The sequence below is a fragment of the Calonectris borealis genome, chromosome 35 (assembly GCF_964195595.1).
Source record: "Calonectris borealis chromosome 35, bCalBor7.hap1.2, whole genome shotgun sequence".
Taxonomy (NCBI): domain Eukaryota; kingdom Metazoa; phylum Chordata; class Aves; order Procellariiformes; family Procellariidae; genus Calonectris; species Calonectris borealis.
The window spans coordinates 281,470-306,096 of record NC_134346.1 but is presented as its reverse complement, the minus strand read 5'-3'; the positions used below and the strand labels follow the sequence as shown (position 1 = coordinate 306,096).

At 69.9% G+C, this 24,627-nt stretch overlaps 1 protein-coding gene across 1 annotated transcript; it reads left to right on the top strand.

Moving 5' to 3' along the window:
* Positions 1–1,020: 1,020 nt before the first annotated feature.
* CADM4 (cell adhesion molecule 4) lies at positions 1,021–24,317 on the top strand. Its single transcript, XM_075134974.1, has 10 exons — positions 1,021–1,111; positions 2,471–2,656; positions 5,761–5,907; positions 9,956–10,108; positions 19,894–20,025; positions 20,961–21,125; positions 22,144–22,234; positions 22,309–22,481; positions 23,274–23,402; positions 24,185–24,317. Exons 1-10 carry the CDS (start codon positions 1,021–1,023, stop codon positions 24,289–24,291), a joined length of 1,374 nt encoding a protein of 457 aa, XP_074991075.1. The 3' UTR covers positions 24,292–24,317.
* Positions 24,318–24,627: the final 310 nt, after the last annotated feature.

Below are 24,627 nucleotides of genomic sequence, written 5' to 3'. Positions count from 1 at the left end.
CCCTGTTTAGCCCTGTTTTGGCTCTGGTTTGTCTGTTTTGGCCCTGTTTAGCCCCGTTTTGACTCTGGTTTGTCCATTTTAGCCCTGTTTAGCCCTGTTTTGGCTCTGGTTTGTCCGTTTTGGCCCCGTTTAGCCCGTTTTGGCTCTGGTTTGTCCATTTTAGCCCCGTTTTGACTCTGGTTTGTCCATTTTAGCCCTGTTTAGCCCTGTTTTGGCTCTGGTTTGCCCGTTTTGGCTGTGTTTAGGTCCGCTTTGGCTCTGGTTTGTCCATTTTAGCCCCGTTTTGGCTCTGGTTTGTCCATTTTAGCCCTGTTTAGCCCTGTTTTGGCCTTGGTTTGCCCGTTTTGGCCCTGTTTAGGTCCGTTTTGACTCTGGTTTGTCCATTTTAGCCCCGTTTTGACTCTGGTTTGTCCATTTTAGCCCTGTTTAGCCCTGTTTTGGCTCTGGTTTGCCCGTTTTGGCCCCGTTTAGGTCCGTTTTGACTCTGGTTTGCCCATTTTAGCCCCGTTTTGGCTCTGGTTTGTCCATTTTAGCCCTGTTTAGCCCCGTTTTGGCTCTGGTTTGCCCGTTTTGGCCCCGTTTAGGTCCGTTTTGACTCTGGTTTGCCCATTTTAGCCCTGTTTAGCCCTGTTTTGGCTCTGGTTTGTCCGTTTTGGCCCTGTTTAGGTCCGTTTTGACTCTGGTTTGTCCATTTTAGCCCTGTTTAGCCCCGTTTTGACTCTGGTTTGCCCATTTTGGCCTTGTTTAGCCTCATTTTGGCTCTGGTTTGCCCATTTTAGCCCTGTTTAGCATCGTTTTGGCTCTGGTTTGCCCATTTTGGCCCCGTTTCGCCCCGTGTTTGCCCATTTTGGCCCCGTTTCGCCCCGTTTTGGGGCTCTGCCACACCACGGCCCACTTTTTTGAGCCAAAAAGGGTGGGTTTTGGAGCCGCCTGGCCCGGACGTGCCCCGCGTCCCGAGCGGCTTCGCGGGGGTCCGGCCGTGGGAGGCCGAAACGGGGACAAAATGGCCCCAAAAGGCCGATGTCGGGGGCCCCCTCCCCCGGACCCCCCGGCGCCCGGCGGCGCAGAATGGCCGCCCTGTTCGGCACGGCCGGCGCTGAGTCGCGGCTTTGTTCGGCGCTGCCGGGGGGGGCGAGGGCTGCCATAGAAACTGCCCCCTCCCCGCCGGCGCCGGCAACGCCACCGCCCTTCGGCTGGGAGACGGCTTGGGGGGGGCACCCGCTCGCCTTGGGGGGCTCCCATCCCCCTTGGGGTGCCCCCGTCTAATCCTGGGGTGCCCCCGTCTAATCCTGGGGTGCCCCTGTCCCACCCTGGGGTGCCCCTGTCCCACCCTGGGGTGCCCCGATCCCCCTTGGGGTGCCCCCATCTAATCCTGGGGTGCCCCCGTGCCACCCTGGGGTGCCCCGATCCCCCTTGGGGTGCCCCCATCTAATCCTGGGGTGCCCCTCTCCCACCCTGGGGTGCCCCGATCCCCCTTGGGGTGCCCCCGTCTAATCCTGGAGTGCCCCTGTCCCACCCTGGGGTGCCCCGATCCCCCTTGGGGTGCCCCTGTCTAATCCTGGGGTGCCCCTGTCCCACCCTGGGGTGCCCTGATCCCCCTTGGGGTGCCCCCGTCTAATCCTGGAGTGCCCCGATCCCCCTTGGGGTGCGCCCGTCAAATCCTGGGGTGCCCCTGTCCCACCCTGGGGTGCCCCGATCCCCCTTGGGGTGCCCCCGTCTAATCCTGGGGTGCCCCTGTCCCACCCTGGGGTGCCCTGATCCCCCTTGGGGTGCCCCTATCCCACCCTGGGGTGCCCCTATCCCACCCTGGGGTGCCCCGATCCCCCTTGGGGTGCCCCCATCTAATCCTGGGGTGCCCCTGTCCCACCCTGGGGTGCCCCGATCCCCCTTGGGGTGCCCCCATCTAATCCTGGGGTGCCCCCGTCCCACCCTGGGGTGCCCCGATCCCCCTTGGGGTGCCCCCATCTAATCCTGGGGTGCCCCCGTGCCACCCTGGGATGCCCCAATCCCCCTTGGGGTGCCCCGTTCTCACCCTGGGGTGCCCCAATCGCACCCTGGGGTGCCCCAATTCTGGCTTGGGGTGTCTGGTCTCAATTTGGGGTGCCCCACTTCCCCCTTGGGGTGCCCCAGTCTGGCTTGGGGTGCCCCGATCCCACCCTGGGTGCCCCAATCCTGCCTTGGGGTGCCCTGATAGCACCTCGGGGTGCCCCAATCCCATGTTGGGGTGCCGCCATCCCCCTTGGGGTGCCCCCAGTCTGGCTTGGGGTGCCCCAAACCCACCCTGGGGTGCCCCATTCCCCCTTGGGGTGCCCCCACCCCACCCTGGGGTGCCCCCATCTCGTCTTGGGGTGCCCCATCCCACCCCAGGGATGTGGGGGACATCGGGGGGTCCCCCTTTCCCGCCCTCCCCCTTCTCCATCCGCATGGGCCTGTAAACACCAACCCCCCCCTCCCCTCGCCTTCATCCCAGGGCTCCTCCTCCTCCTCCTCCCCCATTGGCCCGGCCTCTCGCATCTCATCAGCATACATTATCCTCAGGGCCCGGCAGGTGGGGAGCGGCAGAGGGACGCGGCAGCCGCCATGCAGCCCCCCCCGCGCCCCCCCCTGCGCCCCGCGCTGCTGCCGGGCCTCATCCTGCTCTGGGCCGCCGGACAGGGTAAGACACCCCCCAAAACGGCCCCCGCCCCCCCCAAATCCTGTCCCCCTCCCCCTCTAAATTGTCCCTGTCGTGTGTCCCCCCCCCAAAATTGTCCCCGTCCCCCTCATCCCCACACCGGGGTGACCCCACCCCCTCCCCCCCCCGCCATTTTAGGGCCGCAGCCCCCCCCAACCCGCCGCCAGCCTCTGCCGCAGCCCCCCCTCCCCCCGAGGACCCCGCGTCCCTCTGCCCCTCCCCGTGTCCCCTCCCCGTGTCCCCTCCCCCTCCCCAAGGTGTTACCCCCCCCCGGGGGGGACATTTCGCTGTGTCCCCCCCCCCCCATCCCCATTGCTCCCCTCGGGGGGGCTTTGTCCCCTGTCGTCCCCCTCCCCCGCCGCCTGGGGACACGCTGGGGACACGGGGGGGCTCCTTCCCGCCCCGTCACCCCACTGGTGGCCCCGTCCGTCCCCCCGTCCCCCCGCGGCGGGGGCGGGGGTGACCCTGCGCCCTCGGGTGGCCCTGTCACCCCCCCCCTGCCCCCGAGCATCCCGGTGTCCCCAAACCCGCTGGGGGGGTGACGCTGCGCCCTCGGGTGTCCCTGTCCCCGCGTCCTCCTGCGCCGGTGTCCCCTCACCCCCGTGGCCGGGTGGCTGTCACCCTCCTGTCCCTGTCCCCGCGTCCTCCTGCGCCGATGTCCCCTCACCCTCGTGGCCGGGTGACACCCAGACCCTCCTGTCATCGTCCCCTCACCCTCGTGGCCGGGTGTCCCCCCGTCCTCGTGCCCTGGTGGCACCCTCACCCTCGTGGCTGGTTGTCACCCTCCTGTCACTGTCCCCTCACCCTCGTGCCCCGGTGACACCCGCACCCTCCTGTCATCGTCCCCTCACCCTCGTGGCCGGGTGTCTGTCACCCTCGTGCCCCGGTGGCACTTGTGCCCGGGTGTCCCCTCCCCCTGGTGCCATCGTCCCCCCCCCTTGGGGACACCCCTGTCCCCCCCAGCCGGGGGTGACATCGCTCCGTCCCTCGGGTCACCCCCGGGTGCCCGGGTCCCCGCCGAGGTGCCAGGCGGCGCCGGCCTGTCCCCGCGCGGGTGACACAGAAAAGGGCCATTGTGTCCCCCCCCCTCCCCCGCCCTGGGCCCCCCCCAGGCGGCCGGCGCCTCCCCTCCCCCGCCCGGCACCCACTCGGGGGGACCCAGGCCACTGGGTGGGGGGTGACGGCGGGAACAGGGTGGCCCTTGTCCCCGTGTCACCTCCGTGGGCAGCACCCGGACCCCTGGGTGCCCCCCCGGAATTCCTGGGTGGCCCCCAGACCCCTGGGTACCCCCCTAGGTGCCCCCCCTTGACCCCTAGGTGCCCCCTTGACCTCTGGGTTTCCCCCCTTGACCCCTAGGTGCCCCCTTGACCCCTGGGTGTCCCCCCCGACCCCTGGGTGCCCCCCGGGTGCCCCCCCGACCCCTGGGCGCCCCGGGAACCCCCCGGGGCCGGGGGTGACCTTGGCGCAGTGACGACCTTGGCGGTGACGGTGACGCCGCGGTCGCCGTGGCGACCCTGGGGGGGGGGGGGGGGGGATTGTGCTGACACAGCGAAAACGCGATGTCACCCCCCCGTCACCCCCCCCCGCCATCGTGTCACCCCCCTCGGTGACGGCCCGGCGTCGTCACGGCAACCGGAGGTGACGCCGAGGACCCTAAGGAGGGGACGGCGCCGGGGGGGGGGCGCCGGGGGCCGTGGCCCCGTCCCTGTCCCCAGGGGTGGCGTCCCCCGCGCTCCTGCTGTCACCCGGGCGGGGGGCCCCGGGCTGCCACCACCGGGGTCCCCAGCAACGGTGTCCCCAGTGTCCCCAGCACCCCAGTGTGGGTGTCCCCAGTGTCCCCAGCACCCCAGGAACGGTGTCCTCAGTGTCCCCAGCACCCCAGTGTGGGTGTCCCCAGTGTCCCCAGCACCCCAGTGTCAGTGTCCCCGGTGTCCCCAGTGTCCCCAGCCCCCTGGTGTGGGTGTCCCCAGTGTCAGTGTCCCCAGTGTGGGTGTCCCCAGTGTCAGTGTCCCCAGTGTGGGTGTCCCCAGTGTCAATGTCCCCAGTAATGGTGTCCCCAGTGTCCCCAGCACCCTGGTGTGGGTGTCCCCAGTGTCAATGTCCCCAGTAATGGTGTCCCCAGTGTCCCCAGCACCCTGGTGTGGGTGTCCCCAGTGTCAATGTCCCCACTAACGGTGTCCCCAGTGTCCCCAGCACCCCGGTGTGGGTGTCCCCAGTGTCAGTGTCCCCACTAACAGTGTCCCCAGCACCCCAGGTTGGTGTCCCCAGTGTCCCCAGCACCCTGGGTTGGTGTCCCCAGTGTCCCCAGCCCCCCAGTGTGGCTGTCCCTGGTGTGGCTGTCCCCGATGTCCCCAACCCCTGATGTGGGTGTCCCCCATGTCCCCGCTGTCCCCAGCCCCTCCGTGTGGGTGTCCCCAGTGTCCCCAGCACCCCGGTGTGGGTGTCCCTGGTGTCCCCAGTGTCCCTGCTGTCCCCAGTGTCCCCAACCCCTAGTGTGGGTGTCCCCAGTGCCCCCAGCCCCTGGTGGCTGTCCCCAGTGTCCCTGCTGTCCCCGCTGTCCCCGCTGTCCCCAGTGTCCCCAGCCCCTGGTGTGGGTGTCCCCGGTGTCCCCAGTGTCCCCAGTGTCCCCAGTGTCCCCAGCCCCTGGTGTGGGTGTCCCTGGTGTCCCCAGTGTCCCTGCTGTCCCCAGTGTCCCCAGCCCCCGGTGTGGGTGTCCCCACTGTCCCCAGTGTCCCCACTGTCCCCAGTGTCCCTGGTGTCCCCGCTGTCCCCCTGTGACTCTGTCCCTGCCGTCCCCGTCCCCCTGTGACCCTGTCCCCGTCCCCCCGTGACGCCGTCCCCCTGTGACCCCGTCCCCCCGTGACCCTGTCCCCCGTGACCCCCCCTGTGACCCCGTCCCCGTCCCCCTGTGACCCCGTCCCCCTGTGACCCCGTCCCCCTGTGACCCTGTCCCCGTCCCCCGTGACCCCCCCCGTGACCCCGTCCCCCGTGACCCCCCCGTGACCCCCCCCGTGACCCCCCCGTGACCCCCCCGTGACCCCCCCCGTGACCCCCCGTGACCCCCCGTGCCGCCCTCCCCGTGGCAGGGCGGGCGCAGGAGGTGCAGGCGGAGAACGTGACGGTGCTGGAGGGGGGCACGGCGGAGATCACCTGCCACCTCCACCAGTACGACGGCTCCATCGTCGTCATCCAGAACCCCGCCCGCCAGACCCTCTTCTTCAACGGCACCCGCGGTGGGGGCACGGGCGCGCTGGGACCTTCGGGGGGCCCGGGGGACCTCAGGGTGGCCTCTGGGTGGTCCTGGGGAGCTTGAGGTGGCCATGGGGACCTTAGGGTGGCCGTGGAGCTCTAGGGTGGCCTCTGGGTGGTCCTGGGGAGCTTGAGGTGGCCGTGGAGCTCTAGGGTGGCCTCTGGGTGGTCCTGGGGAGCTTGAGGTGGCCGTGGAGCTCTAGGGTGGCCTCTGGGTGGTCCTGGGGAGCTTGAGGTGGCCGTGGGGACCTTAGGGTGGCCGTGGAGCTCTAGGGCGGCCTCTGGGTGGCCGCGGGGACCTTGAGGTGGCCGTGGAGCTCTAGGGTGGCCTCTGGGTGGTCCTGGGGAGCTTGAGGTGGCCCTGGGGGCCTTGAGGTGGCTGTGGGGACCTTAGGGTGGCCATGGAGCTCTAGGGTGGCCTCTGGGTGGCCGCGGGGACCTTGAGGTGGCCGTGGGGACCTCAGGGTGGCCGTGGAGCTCTAGGGTGGCCTCTGGGTGGTCCTGGGGAGCTTGAGGTGGCCGTGGGGACCTTAGGGTGGCCATGGAGCTCTAGGGTGGCCTCTGGCTGGTCCTGGGGAGCTTGAGGTGGCCGTGGAGCTCTAGGGTGGCCTCTGGGTGGTCCTGGGGAGCTTGAGGTGGCCCTGGGGGCCTTGAGGTGGCTGTGGGGACCTTAGGGTGGCCATGGAGCTCTAGGGTGGCCTCTGGGTGGTCCTGGGGAGCTTGAGGTGGCCGTGGAGCTCTAGGGTGGCCTCTGGGTGGTCCTGGGGAGCTTGAGGTGGCCGTGGGGACCTTAGGGTGGCCATGGAGCTCTAGGGTGGCCTCTGGCTGGTCCTGGGGGCCTTGAGGTGGCCGTGGGGACCTTGAGGTGGTCCTGGGGGCCTTGAGGTGGCTGTGGGGACCTTAGGGTGGCCATGGAGCTCTAGGGTGGCCTCTGGCTGGTCCTGGGGAGCTTGAGGTGGCCCTGGGGGCCTTGAGGTGGCTGTGGGGACCTTAGGGTGGCCATGGAACTCTAGGGTGGCCTCTGGGTGGCCGTGGGGGCCTTGAGGTGGCCCTGGGGGCCTTGAGGTGGCTGTGGGGACCTTAGGGTGGCCATGGAGCTCTAGGGTGGCCTCTGGGTGGCCCTGGGGGCCTTGAGGTGGCCCTGGGGGCCTTGAGGTGGCCATGGGGACCTTGAGGTGGCCCTGGGGGCCTTGAGGTGGCTGTGGGGACCTTAGGGTGGCCGTGGAGCTCTAGGGTGGCCTCTGGGTGGCCGTGGGGACCTTGAGGTGGTCCTGGGGACCTTGAGATGGCCGTGGGGGCCTTGAGGTGGCCCTGGGGACCTTGAGGTGGTCCTGGGGACCTTGAGGTGGCTGTGGGGACCTTAGGGTGGCCATGGAACTCTAGGGTGGCCTCTGGGTGGCCGTGGGGACCTTGAGGTGGCCATCGGGACCTTGAGATGGCCGTGGGGACCTTAGGGTGGCCGTGGAGCTCTAGGGTGGCCTCTGGGTGGCCGTAGGGACCTTGAGGTGGCCGTGGGGACCTTGAGGTCGTCCTGGGGACCTTGAGGTGGCCATGGAGCTCTAGGGTGGCCTCTGGGTGGCCATGGGGACCTTGGGGTGGCCGTAGGGGCCCTGTGGTGGCCCTGTGGTGGCCATGGGGCTCCAGGGTGACCTCAGGGTGGCTATGGAGTCCTATGGTGACCTCAGGGTGGCCAGGGGGTGGCCACAGGGACCTCGGGGTGGCCATAGGGGCCCTGTGGTGGCCTTATGGTGGCCATGTGGTGGCCATGGGGACCTCAGGGTGGCCATGGAGCTTTAGGGTGGCCTCTGGGTGGCCGTGGGGACCTTGGGGTGGCCGTAAGGGGCTCTGGGGTGGCCCTATGGTCGCCGTGGGGCTCCGAGGTGGTGGTGGGGTGGCCCTATGGTGGCCTCAGGGTGGCCATGGGGACTTTGGGGTGGCCGTAGGGGCCCTGGGGTGGCCCTGTGGTGGCCATGGGGCTCGAGGGTGGCCTCTGGGTGGCCGTGGGGTCCTATGGTGGCCTTCTGGTGGCCATGGGGCTCCAGGGTGGTCTCTGGGTGGCCGTGGGGACCTTGAGGTGGCCATAGGGGCCTTGGAGTGGCCCTATGGTGGCCATGGGGCTCCAGGGTGGCCCTATGGTGGCCTCGGGGTGGCCGTGGGGACCTTGGGGTGGCCATAGGGGCCCTGTGGTGGCCATGGGGGCCTCAGGGTGGCCATGGGGTGGCTGTGAGGACCTCAGGGTGGCCGTGAGGACCTTGAGGTGGCCATAGGGGCCCTGTGGTGGCCCTATGGTGGCCATGGGGACCTCAGGGTGGCCGTGGGGTGGCTGTGAGGACCTCGGGGTGGCCGTGGGGACCTTGAGGTGGCTGCAGGGGCCCTGTGGTGGCCCTGTGGTGGCCGTGGGCACCTTGGGGTGGCCATGGGGCTCCTGGGTGTCCTCTGGGTGGCCGTGGGGACCTTAAGGTGGCCCTGTGGTGGCCACATGGGACCCCGTGGTCACAGTGGGTGCCCGTGGGGTAGCCATAGGTGGCCGTGGGTGACACCGGTGTCCCCGCACCCCTGAAGGACGAGCGGTTCCAGCCGTGGGTGGCCACAGGGTCCCCGTGGGTGGCCGTGGGTGGCCGTGGGTGGCTGTAGGGACCCTGTGGGTGGCCGTGGGTGGCCGTAGGGTCCCCATGGGTGGCCGTGGGTGGCCATGGGTGGCCACAGGGTCCCCGTGGGTGGCTGTGGGTGGCCGTGGGTGGCCGTGGGTGGCTTCAGGGACCCTGTGGGTGGCCGTGGGTGGCCGTAGGGTCCCCGTGGGTGGCCGTGGGTGGCCGTGGGTGGCTTCAGGGACCCTGTGGGTGGCCGTGGGTGGCTGTGGGTGGCCGTGGGTGGCTTCAGGGACCCTGTGGGTGGCCGTGGGTCCCCGTGGGTGGCTGTGGGTGGCCGTGGGTGGCTTCAGGGACCCTGTGGGTGGCCGTGGGTGGCTGTAGGGACCCTGTGGGTGGCCGTGGGTGGCCATGGGTGGCCACAGGGTCCCCGTGGGTGGCCATGGGTGGCTGTAGGGACCCTGTGGGTGGCCGTGGGTGGCCGTAGGGTCCCCATGGGTGGCCGTGGGTTGCTGTGGGTGGCTGTAGGTGGCTTCAGGGACCCTGTGGGTGGCCGTGGGTCCCCGTGGGTGGCTGTAGGGACCCTGTGGGTGGCCATGGGTGGCCACAGGGTCCCCATGGGTGGCTGTGGGTGGCTGTAGGGACCCTGTGGGTGGCCGTGGGTGGCTTCAGGGACCCTGTGGGTGGCCGTGGGTCCCCGTGGGTGGCTGTGGGTGGCTTCAGGGACCCTGTGGGTGGCCGTGGGTGGCTGTAGGGACCCTGTGGGTGGCTGTGGGTGGCCATGGGTGGCCACAGGGTCCCCGTGGGTGGCCATGGGTGGCTGTAGGGACCCCGTGGGTGGCTGTGGGTGGCCATGGGTGGCCACAGGGTCCCCGTGGGTGGCCATGGGTGGCTGTAGGGACCCTGTGGGTGGCCGTAGGGTCCCCGTGGGTGGCCGTGGGTGGCTTCAGGGACCCTGTGGGTGGCTGTGGGTCCCCGTGGGTCCTCGTGGGTGGCTGTGGGTGGCCGTGGGTGGCGGTGGGTGGCGGTGGGTGACGCGGTGTCCCCGTGGGTGGCCGTGGGTGGCCACAGGGTCCCCGTGGGTGGCGGTGGGTGGCGGTGGGTGACGCGGTGTCCCCGTGGGTGGCCGTGGGTGGCGGTGGGTCCCCGTGGGTCCCTGTGGGTGGCGGTGGGTGGCGGTGGGTGACGCGGTGTCCCCGTGGGTGGCCGTGGGTGGCGGTGGGTCCCCGTGGGTGGCGGTGGGTCCCCGTGGGTCCCCGTGGGTGGCGGTGGGTGACGCGGTGTCCCCGTGTCCCCAGCGCTGAAGGACGAGCGGTTCCAGCCGTGGGTGGCCATAGGGTCCCCGTGGGTGGCCGTGGGTGGCGGTGGGTGACGCGGTGTCCCCGTGGGTGGCGGTGGGTCCCCGTGGGTGGCGGTGGGTGACGCGGTGTCCCCGTGTCCCCAGCGCTGAAGGACGAGCGGTTCCAATTGGCCGAGTTCAGCCGGCGCCGCCTGCGCCTGCGCCTGGCCCGGGCCCGGCTGGAGGACGAGGGGGGGTACTACTGCCAGCTCTACGCCGACGACACCCACCACCAGATCGCCACCCTCACCGTGCTGGGTAGGGCACTGGGGGGCACTGGGGGCACTGGGGGCACTGGGGACACCCGGGGACACCTGGGGACACCTGGGGACTCTTAGGGACACCTGGGGACTCTTAGGGACACCTGGGGACACTCGGGGACACCTGGGGACCCTTTGGGACACTCGGGGACACCTGGGGACACCTGGGGACACTTGGGGACCCCTGGGGACACCTGGGGACACTTGGGGACCCTTACGGACCCTTGGGGACACTTGGGGACACTTGGGGACACCTGGGGACACCTGGGGACACCTGGGGACACGCAGGGACACCTGGGGACACCTGGGGACCCTTGGGGACACCTGGGGACACTTGGGGACCCTTGGGGACACTTGGGGACACCTGGGGACACTCGGGGACACCTGGGGACACCTGGGGACGCTTGGGGACAGTTGGGGACACCTGGGGACGCTCGGGGACCCTTGGGGACCCTTGGGGACACTTGGGGACACTTGGGGACACTTAGGGACCCTTGGGGACACTTCGGGACACTTCGGGACACCTGGGGACACTCGGGGACACCTGGGGACGCTTGGGGACAGTTGGGGACACTTGGGGACGCCTGGGGACCCTTGGGGACGCTTGGGGACACTTGGGGACACCTGGGGAGACTCGGGGACACCTGGGGACACCTGGGGACACCCGGGGACACCTGGGGACACTCGGGGACAGTTGGGGACACCCGGGGACACCTGGGGACACCTGGGGACACTTGGGGACACCTGGGGACACCTGGGGACACCTGGGGACACTCGGGGACACTCGGGGACACCTGGGGACACTCGGGGACACCTGGGGACACTTGGGGACACTCGGGGACAGTTGGGGACACTCGGGGACACTCGGTGACACCTGGGGACACTTGGGGACACTCGGGGACACCTGGGGACACTCGGGGACACCAGGGGACACCTGGGGACACCTGGGGACACTTGGGGACCCTTGGGGACACCTGGGGACACTTGGGGACACCAGGGGACACCTGGGGACACCAGGGGACAGTTGGGGACAGTTGGGGACACCTGGGGACACCCGGGGACACTTGGGGACACTCGGGGACCCTTGGGGACACCTGGGGACACTTGGGGACACTCGGGGACACTCGGGGACACCTGGGGACACCTGGGGACACCTGGGGACGCCTGGGGACGCCTGGGGACACTTGGGGACGCCTGGGGACGCCTGGGGACGCCTGGGGACACTCGGGGACAGTTGGGGACACCTGGGGACACCTGGGGACACTCGGGGACAGTTGGGGACACCTGGGGACCCTTGGGGACACCTGGGGACACTCGGGGACACTTGGGGACACCTGGGGACAGTTGGGGACACCTGGGGACACTCGGGGACACTTGGGGACACCTGGGGACACCTGGGGACACTTGGGGACACCTGGGGACAGTTGGGGACACCTGGGGACACTCGGGGACAGTTGGGGACACCTGGGGACACCTGGGGACACTCGGGGACACTTGGGGACACCTGGGGACACCTGGGGACCCTTGGGGACACCTGGGGACACTCGGGGACACTTGGGGACACCTGGGGACACCTGGGGACACCTGGGGACACTTGGGGACACCTGGGGACACCTGGGGACACCTGGGGACCCTTGGGGACACCTGGGGACACTTGGGGACACCTGGGGACAGTTGGGGACACCTGGGGACACTCGGGGACACCTGGGGACACCTGGGGACACTCGGGGACACCTGGGGACACTCGGGGACAGTTGGGGACACCTGGGGACACCTGGGGACACCTGGGGACACTCGGGGACACTCGGGGACAGTTGGGGACACCTGGGGACACCTGGGGACACCTGGGGACACTTGGGGACACCTGGGGACACTCGGGGACACTTGGGGACGCTCGGGGACACCTGGGGACGCTGGGGGACACTCGGGGACACTCGGGGACAGTTGGGGACACCTGGGGACACTTGGGGACACTCGGGGACACCTGGGGACACTTGGGGACCCTTGGGGACACTTGGGGACACCTGAGGACACTTGGGGACACCTGGGGACACCTGGGGACACTCGGGGACACTCGGGGACACCTGGGGACACCTGGGGACACTTGGGGACACTTGGGGACACTCGGGGACACTCGGGGACACCTGGGGACACTCGGGGACACCTGGGGACACTCGGGGACACTTGGGGACACCTGGGGACAGTTGGGGACACCTGGGGACACCTGGGGACACTTGGGGACAGTTGGGGACACCTGGGGACAGTTGGGGACACCTGGGGACACTCGGGGACACCTGGGGACGCTTGGGGACACTTGGGGACACTCGGGGACACCTGGGGACACCTGGGGACACCTGGGGACACCTGGGGACACCTGGGGACACTCGGGGACACCTGGGGACACCAGGGGACAGTTGGGGACACCTGGGGACACCTGGGGACAGTTGGGGACAGTTGGGGACACTCGGGGACACCTGGGGACGCTTGGGGACACTTGGGGACACTCGGGGACACCTGGGGACACTTGGGGACCCTTGGGGACACCTGGGGACACCTGGGGACACTCGGGGACACCTGGGGACACTTGGGGACCCTTGGGGACACCTGGGGACACCTGGGGACACTCGGGGACACCTGGGGACACTCGGGGACACTTGGGGACACCTGGGGACAGTTGGGGACACCTGGGGACACCTGGGGACACTTGGGGACAGTTGGGGACACCTGGGGACAGTTGGGGACACCTGGGGACACTCGGGGACACCTGGGGACGCTTGGGGACACTTGGGGACACTCGGGGACACCTGGGGACACTTGGGGACCCTTGGGGACACCTGGGGACACCTGGGGACACTCGGGGACACCTGGGGACACCAGGGGACAGTTGGGGACACCTGGGGACACCTGGGGACAGTTGGGGACAGTTGGGGACACTCGGGGACACCTGGGGACGCTTGGGGACACTTGGGGACACTCGGGGACACCTGGGGACACTTGGGGACCCTTGGGGACACCTGGGGACACCTGGGGACACTCGGGGACACCTGGGGACACTTGGGGACACCTGGGGACACCTGGGGACACCTGGGGACACTCGGGGACACTCGGGGACACCTGGGGACACTCGGGGACACTTGGGGACACTCGGGGACAGTTGGGGACACCTGGGGACACTCGGGGACACCTGGGGACACTTGGGGACACCTGGGGACACTTGGGGACAGTTGGGGACACCTGGGGACACTCGGGGACACTCGGGGACAGTTGGGGACACCTGGGGACACCTGGGGACACCTGGGGACACTCGGGGACACTTGGGGACCCTTGGGGACCCTTGGGGACACTTGGGGACACCTGGGGACACCTGGGGACACCTGGGGACACTCGGGGACACTCGGGGACACTCGGGGACAGTTGGGGACACTCGGGGACACCTGGGGACACCTGGGGACACCCGGGGACACCTGGGGACACTCGGGGACCCTCGGGGACACCTGGGGACACCTGGGGACACTCGGGGACACCTGGGGACACTCGGGGACCCTTGGGGACACTTGGGGACACCTGGGGACACCTGGGGACACCTGGGGACACTTGGGGACAGTTGGGGACACCTGGGGACACTCGGGGACACTCGGGGACACCTGGGGACACTCGGGGACAGTTGGGGACACCTGGGGACACCTGGGGACAGTTGGGGACACCTGGGGACACCTGGGGACACCTGGGGACACTCGGGGACACCTGGGGACGCTTGGGGACACTTGGGGACACTCGGGGACACCTGGGGACACTTGGGGACCCTTGGGGACACCTGGGGACACCTGGGGACACTCGGGGACACCTGGGGACACCAGGGGACAGTTGGGGACACCTGGGGACACCTGGGGACAGTTGGGGACAGTTGGGGACACTCGGGGACACCTGGGGACGCTTGGGGACACTTGGGGACACTCGGGGACACCTGGGGACACTTGGGGACCCTTGGGGACACCTGGGGACACCTGGGGACACTCGGGGACACCTGGGGACACTTGGGGACACCTGGGGACACCTGGGGACACTCGGGGACACCTGGGGACACCTGGGGACACTCGGGGACACTTGGGGACACTCGGGGACAGTTGGGGACACCTGGGGACACTCGGGGACACCTGGGGACACTTGGGGACACCTGGGGACACTTGGGGACAGTTGGGGACACCTGGGGACACTCGGGGACACTCGGGGACAGTTGGGGACACCTGGGGACACCTGGGGACACCTGGGGACACTCGGGGACACTTGGGGACACCTGGGGACACTTGGGGACCCTTGGGGACACCTGGGGACACCTGGGGACACTCGGGGACACTCGGGGACACCTGGGGACACTTGGGGACCCTTGGGGACACCTGGGGACACTTGGGGACAGTTGGGGACACCTGGGGACACCTGGGGACACTCGGGGACACTCGGGGACACCTGGGGACACCTGGGGACACTTGGGGACACTTATGGACACCTGGGGATCCTTGGGGACACCTGGGGACACCTGGGGACACTCGGGGACACTCGGGGACACCTGGGGACACTCGGGGACACCTGGGGACACCTGGGGACACTCGGGGACACTTGGGGACACTCGGGGACAGTTGGGGACACCTGGGGACACTCGGGGACACCTGGGGACCCTTGGGGACACTTGGGGACAGTTGGGGACCCTTGGGGACACTTGGGGACACCTGGGGACACTCGGGGACACCTGGGGACACTTGGGGACACCTGGGGACACTTGGGGACAGTTGGGGACACCTGGGGACACTCGGGGACACTCGGGGACAGTTGGGGACACCTGGGGACACTCGGGGACACCTGGGGACACTCGGGGACACTTGGGGACCCTTGGGGACCCTTGGGGACACTTGGGGACACCTGGGGACACCTGGGGACACCTGGGGACACTCGGGGACACTTGGGGACACCCGGGGACACCTGGGGACACTCGGGGACACTCGGGGACAGTTGGGGACACTCGGGGACACCTGGGGACACTTGGGGACACCTGGGGACACCCGGGGACACCTGGGGACACCTGGGGACACCTGGGGACACCTGGGGACGCTTGGGGACACCTGGGGACGCTTGGGGACCCTTGGGGACACCTGGGGACACCTGGGGACACTCGGGGACACCTGGGGACAGTTGGGGACACCTGGGGACACCTGGGGACACCTGGGGACACTCGGGGACACTCGGGGACACCTGGGGATCCTTGGGGACACCTGGGGACACCTGGGGACACTCGGGGACACCTGGGGACACCTGGGGACACCTGGGGACACTCGGGGACACCTGGGGACACTTCGGGACACTTGGGGACACCTGGGGACACCTGGGGACACTCGGGGACACCTGGGGACACTTGGGGACACCTGGGGACACCTGGGGACACTTGGGGACACCTGGGGACACTCGGGGACCCTTGGGGACACTTGGGGACACCTGGGGACACCTGGGGACACTCGGGGACACTTGGGGACACCTGGGGACACCTGGGGACACTTGGGGACAGTTGGGGACACCTGGGGACACTCGGGGACACTCGGGGACACCTGGGGACACTTGGGGACACTTGGGGACACCTGGGGACACCTGGGGACACTTGGGGACACCTGGGGACCCTTGGGGACACCTGGGGACACCTGGGGACACTCGGGGACACCTGGGGACACTTCGGGACACTTGGGGACAGTTGGGGACACTTGGGGACACCTGGGGACACTCGGGGACACCTGGGGACACTCGGGGACCCTTGGGGACACTTGGGGACACCTGGGGACACCTGGGGACACTTGGGGACACCTGGGGACACTTGGGGACACTCGGGGACACTTGGGGACAGTTGGGGACACCTGGGGACACCTGGGGACACTTGGGGACACTCGGGGACACTTGGGGACAGTTGGGGACACCTGGGGACACTCGGGGACACTCGGGGACACTTGGGGACACCTGGGGACACCTGGGGACACTTGGGGACACTCGGGGACACTCAGGGACACCTGGGGACACTTGGGGACACTTGGGGACACCTGGGGACACCTGGGGACACCTGGGGACAGTTGGGGACACTCGGGGACACCTGGGGACCCTTGGGGACACCTGGGGACACCTGGGGACACTTGGGGACACCTGGGGACACCTGGGGACACCTGGGGACACTTGGGGACACCTGGGGACACTTGGGGACCCTTGGGGACACCTGGGGACACTCGGGGACACCTGGGGACACTTGGGGACCCTTGGGGACACCTGGGGACACCTGGGGACACCTGGGGACACTTGGGGACAGTTGGGGACACCTGAGGACACTTGGGGACACCTGGGGACACCTGGGGACACTCGGGGACACTCGGGGACACTTGGGGACACCTGGGGACACCTGGGGACACTTGGGGACAGTTGGGGACACCTGGGGACACTCGGGGACACCTGGGGACACTCGGGGACACTCGGGGACAGTTGGGGACACCTGGGGACACTCGGGGACACCCGGGGACACCTGGGGACACTTGGGGACAGTTGGGGACACCTGGGGACACCTGGGGACAGTTGGGGACAGTTGGGGACACCTGGGGACACTCGGGGACACCCGGGGACACCTGGGGACACTTGGGGACAGTTGGGGACACCTGGGGACACCTGGGGACACCTGGGGACACTTGGGGACAGTTGGGGACACCTGGGGACACCTGGGGACACTCGGGGACAGTTGGGGACACCTGGGGACACTTGGGGACACCTGGGGACACTCGGGGACACCTGGGGACACTTGGGGACACTCGGGGACACCTGGGGACACTTGGGGACCCTTGGGGACACCTGGGGACACCCGGGGACACCCGGGGACGCTTGGGGACACTTGGGGACACTCGGGGACACCTGGGGACACTTGGGGACCCTTGGGGACACTTGGGGACACCTGGGGACACCTGGGGACACCCGGGGACACCTGGGGACACTTGGGGACACCCGGGGACACCTGGGGACACCTGGGGACACTTGGGGACACCCGGGGACTCCTGGGGACACTCGGGGACACCTGGGGACACCTGGGGACACCTGGGGACCCTTGGGGACACCTGGGGACACTTGGGGACAGTTGGGGACACCTGGGGACACTCGGGGACACCTGGGGACACTTGGGGACACCTGGGGACAGTTGGGGACACCTGGGGACACTCGGGGACAGTTGGGGACACCTGGGGACACTTGGGGACAGTTGGGGACACCTGGGGACACCTGGGGACACTTGGGGACACCTGGGGACACTTGGGGACAGTCGGGGACACCTGGGGACACTTGGGGACACTCGGGGACACCTGGGGATGCTTGGGGACACCTGGGGACGCCTGGGGACCCTTGGGGACACTTGGGGACACCTGGGGACAGTTGGGGACACCTGGGGACACTCGGGGACACCCGGGGACACCTGGGGACACTTGGGGACACTCGGGGACACCTGGGGATGCTTGGGGACACCTGGGGACACCTGGGGACACTTGGGGACACCTGGGGAGACTTGGGGACACCTGGGGACACCTGGGGACCCTTGGGGACACCTGGGGACACTTGGGGATGCTTGGGGACACCTGGGGACACCTGGGGACACCTGGGGACAGTTGGGGACACTCGGGGACACCTGGGGACCCTTGGGGACACCTGGGGACACCTGGGGACACTTGGGGACACCTGGGGACACCTGGGGACACCTGGGGACACTTGGGGACACCTGGGGACACTTGGGGACCCTTGGGGACACCTGGGGACACTCGGGGACACCTGGGGACACTTGGGGACCCTTGGGGACACCTGGGGACACCTGGGGACACCTGGGGACACTTGGGGACAGTTGGGGACACCTGAGGACACTTGGGGACACCTGGGGACACCTGGGGACACTCGGGGACACTCGGGGACACTTGGGGACACCTGGGGACACCTGGGGACACTTGGGGACAGTTGGGGACACCTGGGGACACTCGGGGACACCTGGGGACACTCGGGGACACTCGGGGACAGTTGGGGACACCTGGGGACACTCGGGGACACCCGGGGACACCTGGGGACACTTGGGGACAGTTGGGGACACCTGGGGACACCTGGGGACAGTTGGGGACAGTTGGGGACACCTGGGGACACTCGGGGACACCCGGGGACACCTGGGGACACTTGGGGACAGTTGGGGACACCTGGGGACACCTGGGGACACCTGGGGACACTTGGGGACAGTTGGGGACACCTGGGGACACCTGGGGACACTCGGGGACAGTTGGGGACACCTGGGGACACTTGGGGACACCTGGGGACACTCGGGGACACCTGGGGACACTTGGGGACACTCGGGGACACCTGGGGACACTTGGGGACCCTTGGGGACACCTGGGGACACCCGGGGACACCCGGGGACGCTTGGGGACACTTGGGGACACTCGGGGACACCTGGGGACACTTGGGGACCCTTGGGGACACTTGGGGACACCTGGGGACACCTGGGGACACCCGGGGACACCTGGGGACACTTGGGGACACCCGGGGACACCTGGGGACACCTGGGGACACTTGGGGACACCCGGGGACTCCTGGGGACACTCGGGGACACCTGGGGACACCTGGGGACACCTGGGGACCCTTGGGGACACCTGGGGACACTTGGGGACAGTTGGGGACACCTGGGGACACTCGGGGACACCTGGGGACACTTGGGGACACCTGGGGACAGTTGGGGACACCTGGGGACACTCGGGGACAGTTGGGGACACCTGGGGACACTTGGGGACAGTTGGGGACACCTGGGGACACCTGGGGACACTTGGGGACACCTGGGGACACTTGGGGACAGTCGGGGACACCTGGGGACACTTGGGGACACTCGGGGACACCTGGGGATGCTTGGGGACACCTGGGGACGCCTGGGGACCCTTGGGGACACTTGGGGACACCTGGGGACAGTTGGGGACACCTGGGGACACTCGGGGACACCCGGGGACACCTGGGGACACTTGGGGACACTCGGGGACACCTGGGGATGCTTGGGGACACCTGGGGACACCTGGGGACACTTGGGGACACCTGGGGAGACTTGGGGACACCTGGGGACACCTGGGGACCCTTGGGGACACCTGGGGACACTTGGGGATGCTTGGGGACACCTGGGGACACCTGGGGACGCTTGGGGACACTTGGGGACGCTTGGGGACACCTGAGGACACTTGGGGACACTTGGGGCACTTATGGACACCTGGGGACACTCGGGGACCCTTGGGGACGTGGGGCAGCCCTGTCCCCGTGTCCCCCCTGTCCCTCCCCATGGCCCTGTCACCCCTCCTTCCCCCTGTCCCCAATGTCCCCAATGTCCCCCTGTCCCCCTGTCCCTGTCCCCAATGTCCCCCTGTCCCCCCGTCCCCCTCTCCCCCTCTCCCCCTCTCCCCCTGTCCCTGTCTCCAATGTCCCCCTGTCCCCCCGTCCCCCTGTCCCCCTGTCCCTGTCCCCAATGTCCCCCTGTCCCCCTGTCCCTGTCCCCAATGTCCCCCTGTCCCCCCGTCCCCCTGTCCCCCTGTCCCTGTCCCCAATGTCCCCCTGTCCCCCTGTCCCTGTCCCCAATGTCCCCCTGTCCCCCCGTCCCCATGTCCCCCTGTCCCCCTGTCCCCCTGTCCCCAATGTCCCCCCGTCCCCATGTCCCCCTGTCCCCCTGTCCCCAATGTCCCCCTGTCCCTGTCCCCAATGTCCCCGCCCCCCCAGTGCCCCCCGAGCCGCCGCTGGTGCAGGGGGGCCCGGCGGTGGAGGGGGGGGAGGTGGAGCTGAGCTGCCTGGTGCCCCGCGCCCGCCCCCCCGCCACCCTGCGCTGGTACCGGGACCGCCGGGAGCTGCCGGGTGAGGGGGGACATTGGGGGGACACGGGGGGACGGGGGGACGCGGGGACACGGGGGGGACGGGGGGACGGGGGGGACATGGGACATGGGGGGACGGGGGGACAGGGGGGGACGGGGGGACACGGGGGGGGCATGGGGGACAGGGGGACACGGGGGGACAGGGGGGACACGGGGATGGGGGGGACATGGGGACACGGGGGACACGGGGAGGACAGGGGGGCAGGGGGGGACAGGGGGGACAGGGGGGGACGGGGGGGGCATGGGGGACATGGGACATGGGGGGACGGGGGGGACACAGCGGGATGGGGGGGACATGGGGACATGGGGGAGACAGGGGGGGACGGGGGGGACATGGGGGGACACAGGGGGACGTGGGGGGATGGGAGAACAGGGACATTGGGGGGACAGGGGAGGGGTTGGGGACATGGGGGGGATGGGGACACGGGGGGGACCCTGGTGGGGACATGGGGACCTTGAAGGTGCTGGGGACCCTGGTGGGGTTGGGGATGGGGTGGGGACAGGGACACAGGGGGGACCCTGGTGGGGACATGGGGACCTTGAAGGGGCTGGGGACCCTGGTGGGGCTGGGGACACGGGGGGGACATGGGGACACGGGGGGACCCTGGTGGGGAGCCGGCTGGGGATGGTGACACACGGCCTGGGCCGGTGACACGGGGACCCTCGTGGCCTTTGGTGTCCCCTCTGTCCCCCATGTCCCCCATTGTCCCATGTCCCCCCGTGTCCCTGTGTCCCCCTGTCCCCTGTCCCCCCTGTCCCCCCGTCCCCCCATGTCCCCGTGTCCCCCTGTCCCCTGTCCCCCCTGTCCCCCCGTCCCCCCATGTCCCCCTGTCCCCCTGTCCCCTGTCCCCCCTGTCCCCCCGTCCCCCCATGTCCCCCTGTCCCCCCTGTCCCCCGTCCCCCCCTGTCCCCCCCCAGGCCGCAGCAGCCGGGAGCAGCAGGGCAGGGTTTTCCGGCAGCGCAGCCTCCTGCGCCTGCGGGTGGAGCGCAGGGACCACGGGGCCGTCGTCACCTGCGAGGCCTCGCACCCCGCCCTGGGCCGGGGCCAGCGCCGCCAGACCCAGTACCTGCTGGACGTCCAGTGTGCGCGGGGCGGGGGGGGGACATGGGGGACATGGGGGGGACGGGGGGACATGGGGGGCATGGGGACATGGGGACATTGGGGACATGGGGGACGTGGGGGACATGGAGATATGGGGACATTGGGGACATTGGGGACATGGGGGGCATGGGGACATTGGGGACATGGGGGGCGTGGGGACATGGGGGACATTGGGGACATGGGGGGCATGGGGGGACACTGGGGACATGGGGGGCATAGGGGCATGGGGGACACTGGGGACATGGGGGGACATGGGGGGCATGGGGACATTGGGGACATTGGGGACATGGGGGGACATGGGGGACATTGGGGACGTGGGGGACATTGGGGACGTGGGGGACATGGGGACAGGGGGGGCATGGGGGGACATGGGGACATGGGGGACATGGGGACATGGGGGGCTTGGGGATGTGGGGGGCGTGGGGACATGGGGGGACATGGGGACATGGGGGGCTTGGGGATGTGGGGGGCGTGGGGACATGGGGGGGCATGGGGGACATTGGGGACATGGGGACGTGGGGGACATGGGGGGATATTGGGGACACCAGGGGTACGGGAGGGGACAGGGGACGTGGAGGGACACAGGGACATGGGGGGGACAGGGGACACCGGAGGGATGGGGACACTGGGGGACAGGGGGACATGGGGGGACATTGGGGACATGGAGGGGACAGGGGATGTGGGGGGACAGGGGACACCGGGGGGATGGGGGGGACATGGGGGGACAAGGGATGTGGGGGGACATGGGGGGGACACAGGGACACGGGTGGGAGAGGGGACATTGGGGGGGACAGGGGACACTGGGGGGCACCAGGACACGGGGACATGGGGGGGACATGGGGGGGGACCTGGGGACATTGCGGGGGGACACGAGTTGTCACCAGGACAGGGGGGAACGTCCCACTTGGGGGGTGCCCCATCACCAGGGGGGTGACCTGTGTCACCTGGGGGGGCGGCTGTGTCACCAGGGGGGTGACACCCCCCCGTGTCCCCCCCCAGACGCCCCCACGGCGCGGATCCACCCCTCCCAGAGCGTCCTGCGGGAGGGGGACACCCTGGTGCTGACCTGCGCCGTCAACGGCAACCCCCGGTGAGCGCCGGCGGGGGCGGCGGGTGACGGCGGGTGACGGCGGGTGACAGCGGGTGACAGTGTCCCCCCCCCAGCCCCACGGAGATCGCCTGGAGCCGGGGGAACGAGTCGCTGCCGGCGCGGGCGCGGGCGGAGGGGGAGGTGCTGACGCTGCCGGCGCTCGGCCCCCAGGACAACGGCACCTACAGCTGCCAGGCCGGCAACCCCCACGGCCGGGCCACCGACCACTACGTCCTCGTCGTCTACGGTGAGTCGCCCGCGGCCGCCCCACGGCGACCCACGGTTGCCCCACGGCGACCCACGGCCACCCCGCAGTGACCCACGGTTGCCCCACGGCTGCCCCACCGCGACCCATGGTTGCCCCACGGCGACCCACAGCCACCCCGCAGTGACCCATGGTTGCCCCACGGCGACCCATGGTTGCCCCATGGCGACCCACGGCCGCCCCGCAGTGACCCACGGTTGCCCCACGGCTGCCCCACGGCGACCCATGGTTGCCCCACGGCGACCCACAGCCACCCCGCAGTGACCCATGGTTGCCCCACGGCGACCCATGGTTGCCCCACGGCGACCCACGGCCACCCCGCAGTGACCCATGGTTCCCCCACGGCGACCCATGGTTGCCCCACGGCGACCCACGGCCACCCCGCAGCAACCCATGGTTGCCCCACGGCGACCCACGGCTGCCCCATGGCAACTCACATCTGCCCCACAGCCCCCCATGGTTGCCCCACGGCGACCCACGGCTGCCCCATGGCGACCCACGGCTGCCCCACAGCCCCCCATGGTTGCCCCACGGCGACCCACGGCTGCCCCATGGCGACCCACGGCTGCCCCACAGCAACCCATGGTTGCCCCATGGCGACCCATGGCCACCCCACGGCTGCCCCCCACCCTCCCCATGCCCCCCGGCTCCCCCCGCCCCCCCCGCCCCCCCCGGCCCCCCCCGGCGCCCCCCGGTGCCCCACGGCCCCCGGCTCCCCCCGCCCCCCGGCGCCCCCCGGCGCCCCCCGGTGCCCCACGGCCCCCTCCGGCGCAGACCCGGGGGCGGTGGTGGCGGCGCAGCGCTCGGTGCCCTACGCCATCGTGGGCGGGATCCTGGCCCTGCTCGTCTTCCTCCTCATCTGCCTGCTGGGCACCATGGTCTGGTGCTCCATCCGCCAGAAAGGTGGGCGGGGCCTGAGGGGGCGGGGCCGGGGGGGCGGGGCCTGGGGGGGCGGGGGCGGGGGGCGGGGCCCGGGCGGGCGCGGTCTCACTGGCCTTGAGGGGTGTGGGGGGTGTCTAGCTGGGGAGAGGGGGCGTGGTTTGGGGAGAGGGGTGTGGCTTGTGGGGAAAGGGGGCGTGGCTTGTGGGGAAAGGGGGCGCGGCTTGTGGGGGAAGGGGGCGCGGCTTGGGGAAGGGGGCGCGGCTGGGGGAAAGGGCGTGGCTTGGGGAGGGGGCGTGGCCCCGCGGTAGGGGAGGGAGGGCAAGGTGTGAGGGTGGGGTTGGCTGGAAGGGGCGGGGCTTGGGGTGAGGGGGGCGGGGCCGCGCGGCGGGGGGGGGGGCCAGAGCTGGCTGGAAGGGGTGGGCCGCGGGGCGGGGCTTGCTCGAAGGGGCGGGGCTTGCTCGAAGGGGCGGGGCTGTTTGGAAGGGGCAGGGACGGAGCCCAGCTGGGATGGGGGGGGGAATCTGCGGTGGGCGGGGCCAGGCGGCGGAGGGGCGGGGCTGCGCTGTGGGGGCGTGGTCAGAGCGGGGTGGGGGCGTGGTCAGAGCGGGGTGGGGGCGTGGTCAGAGCGGGGTGGGGGCGTGGTCAGAGCGGGGTGGGGGCATGGCCGGGAGCCTCCAGCAGCGCTGGGCTGGGGCGGGGGGGGGGGGGGGGGGTAAGGGGGCAAGGGGGCGTGGCGAGGGCGTGGCGGTGGGCGTGGCAGTGGGCGTGGCAGTGGGCGTGGCGGTCCTGACGGGCGGGCGCAGGGTCGTACCTGACGCACGAGGCCAGCGGGCTGGAGGAGCCGGGGGAGGCCCGGGAGGCCTTTCTGGGGGGGGAGAGCGGCAAACGCAAGGAGGAGTTCTTCATCTGAGGGGGGGCACTGGGGACACTGGGGACACTGGGGACACTGGGGACACTGGGGACGGGGGGTGGGGACACCGGGGACAGGGGATGGGGACACTGGGGACACTGGGGACATTGGGGACAGGGGATGGGGACACTGGGGACACTGGGGACGGCAGCTGGGGACACTGGGGACAGGGGATGGGGACAGACGGGGACACTGGGGACACCAGGGACAGGGGGTGGGGATACTGGGGACACTGGGGATGGCAGCTGGGGACACTGGGGACGGCAGCTGGGGACACTGGGGACACTGGGGATGGGGAGTGGGGACACTGGGGACAGCAGCTGGGGACACTGGGGA

Excerpts from the sequence above, each read along its gene's own strand:
- CADM4 (XM_075134974.1), top strand. The coding sequence starts at position 1,021 with ATGTCGGGGGCCCCCTCCCCCGGACCCCCCGGCGCCCGGCGGCGCAGA. Across the intron at positions 1,112-2,470 it reads CGGCGCTGAGTCGCGGCTTT|GGCTCCTCCTCCTCCTCCTC; the intron begins GTTCGGCGCTGC and ends CCTTCATCCCAG. Across the intron at positions 22,482-23,273 it reads CTACGTCCTCGTCGTCTACG|ACCCGGGGGCGGTGGTGGCG; the intron begins GTGAGTCGCCCG and ends CCTCCGGCGCAG.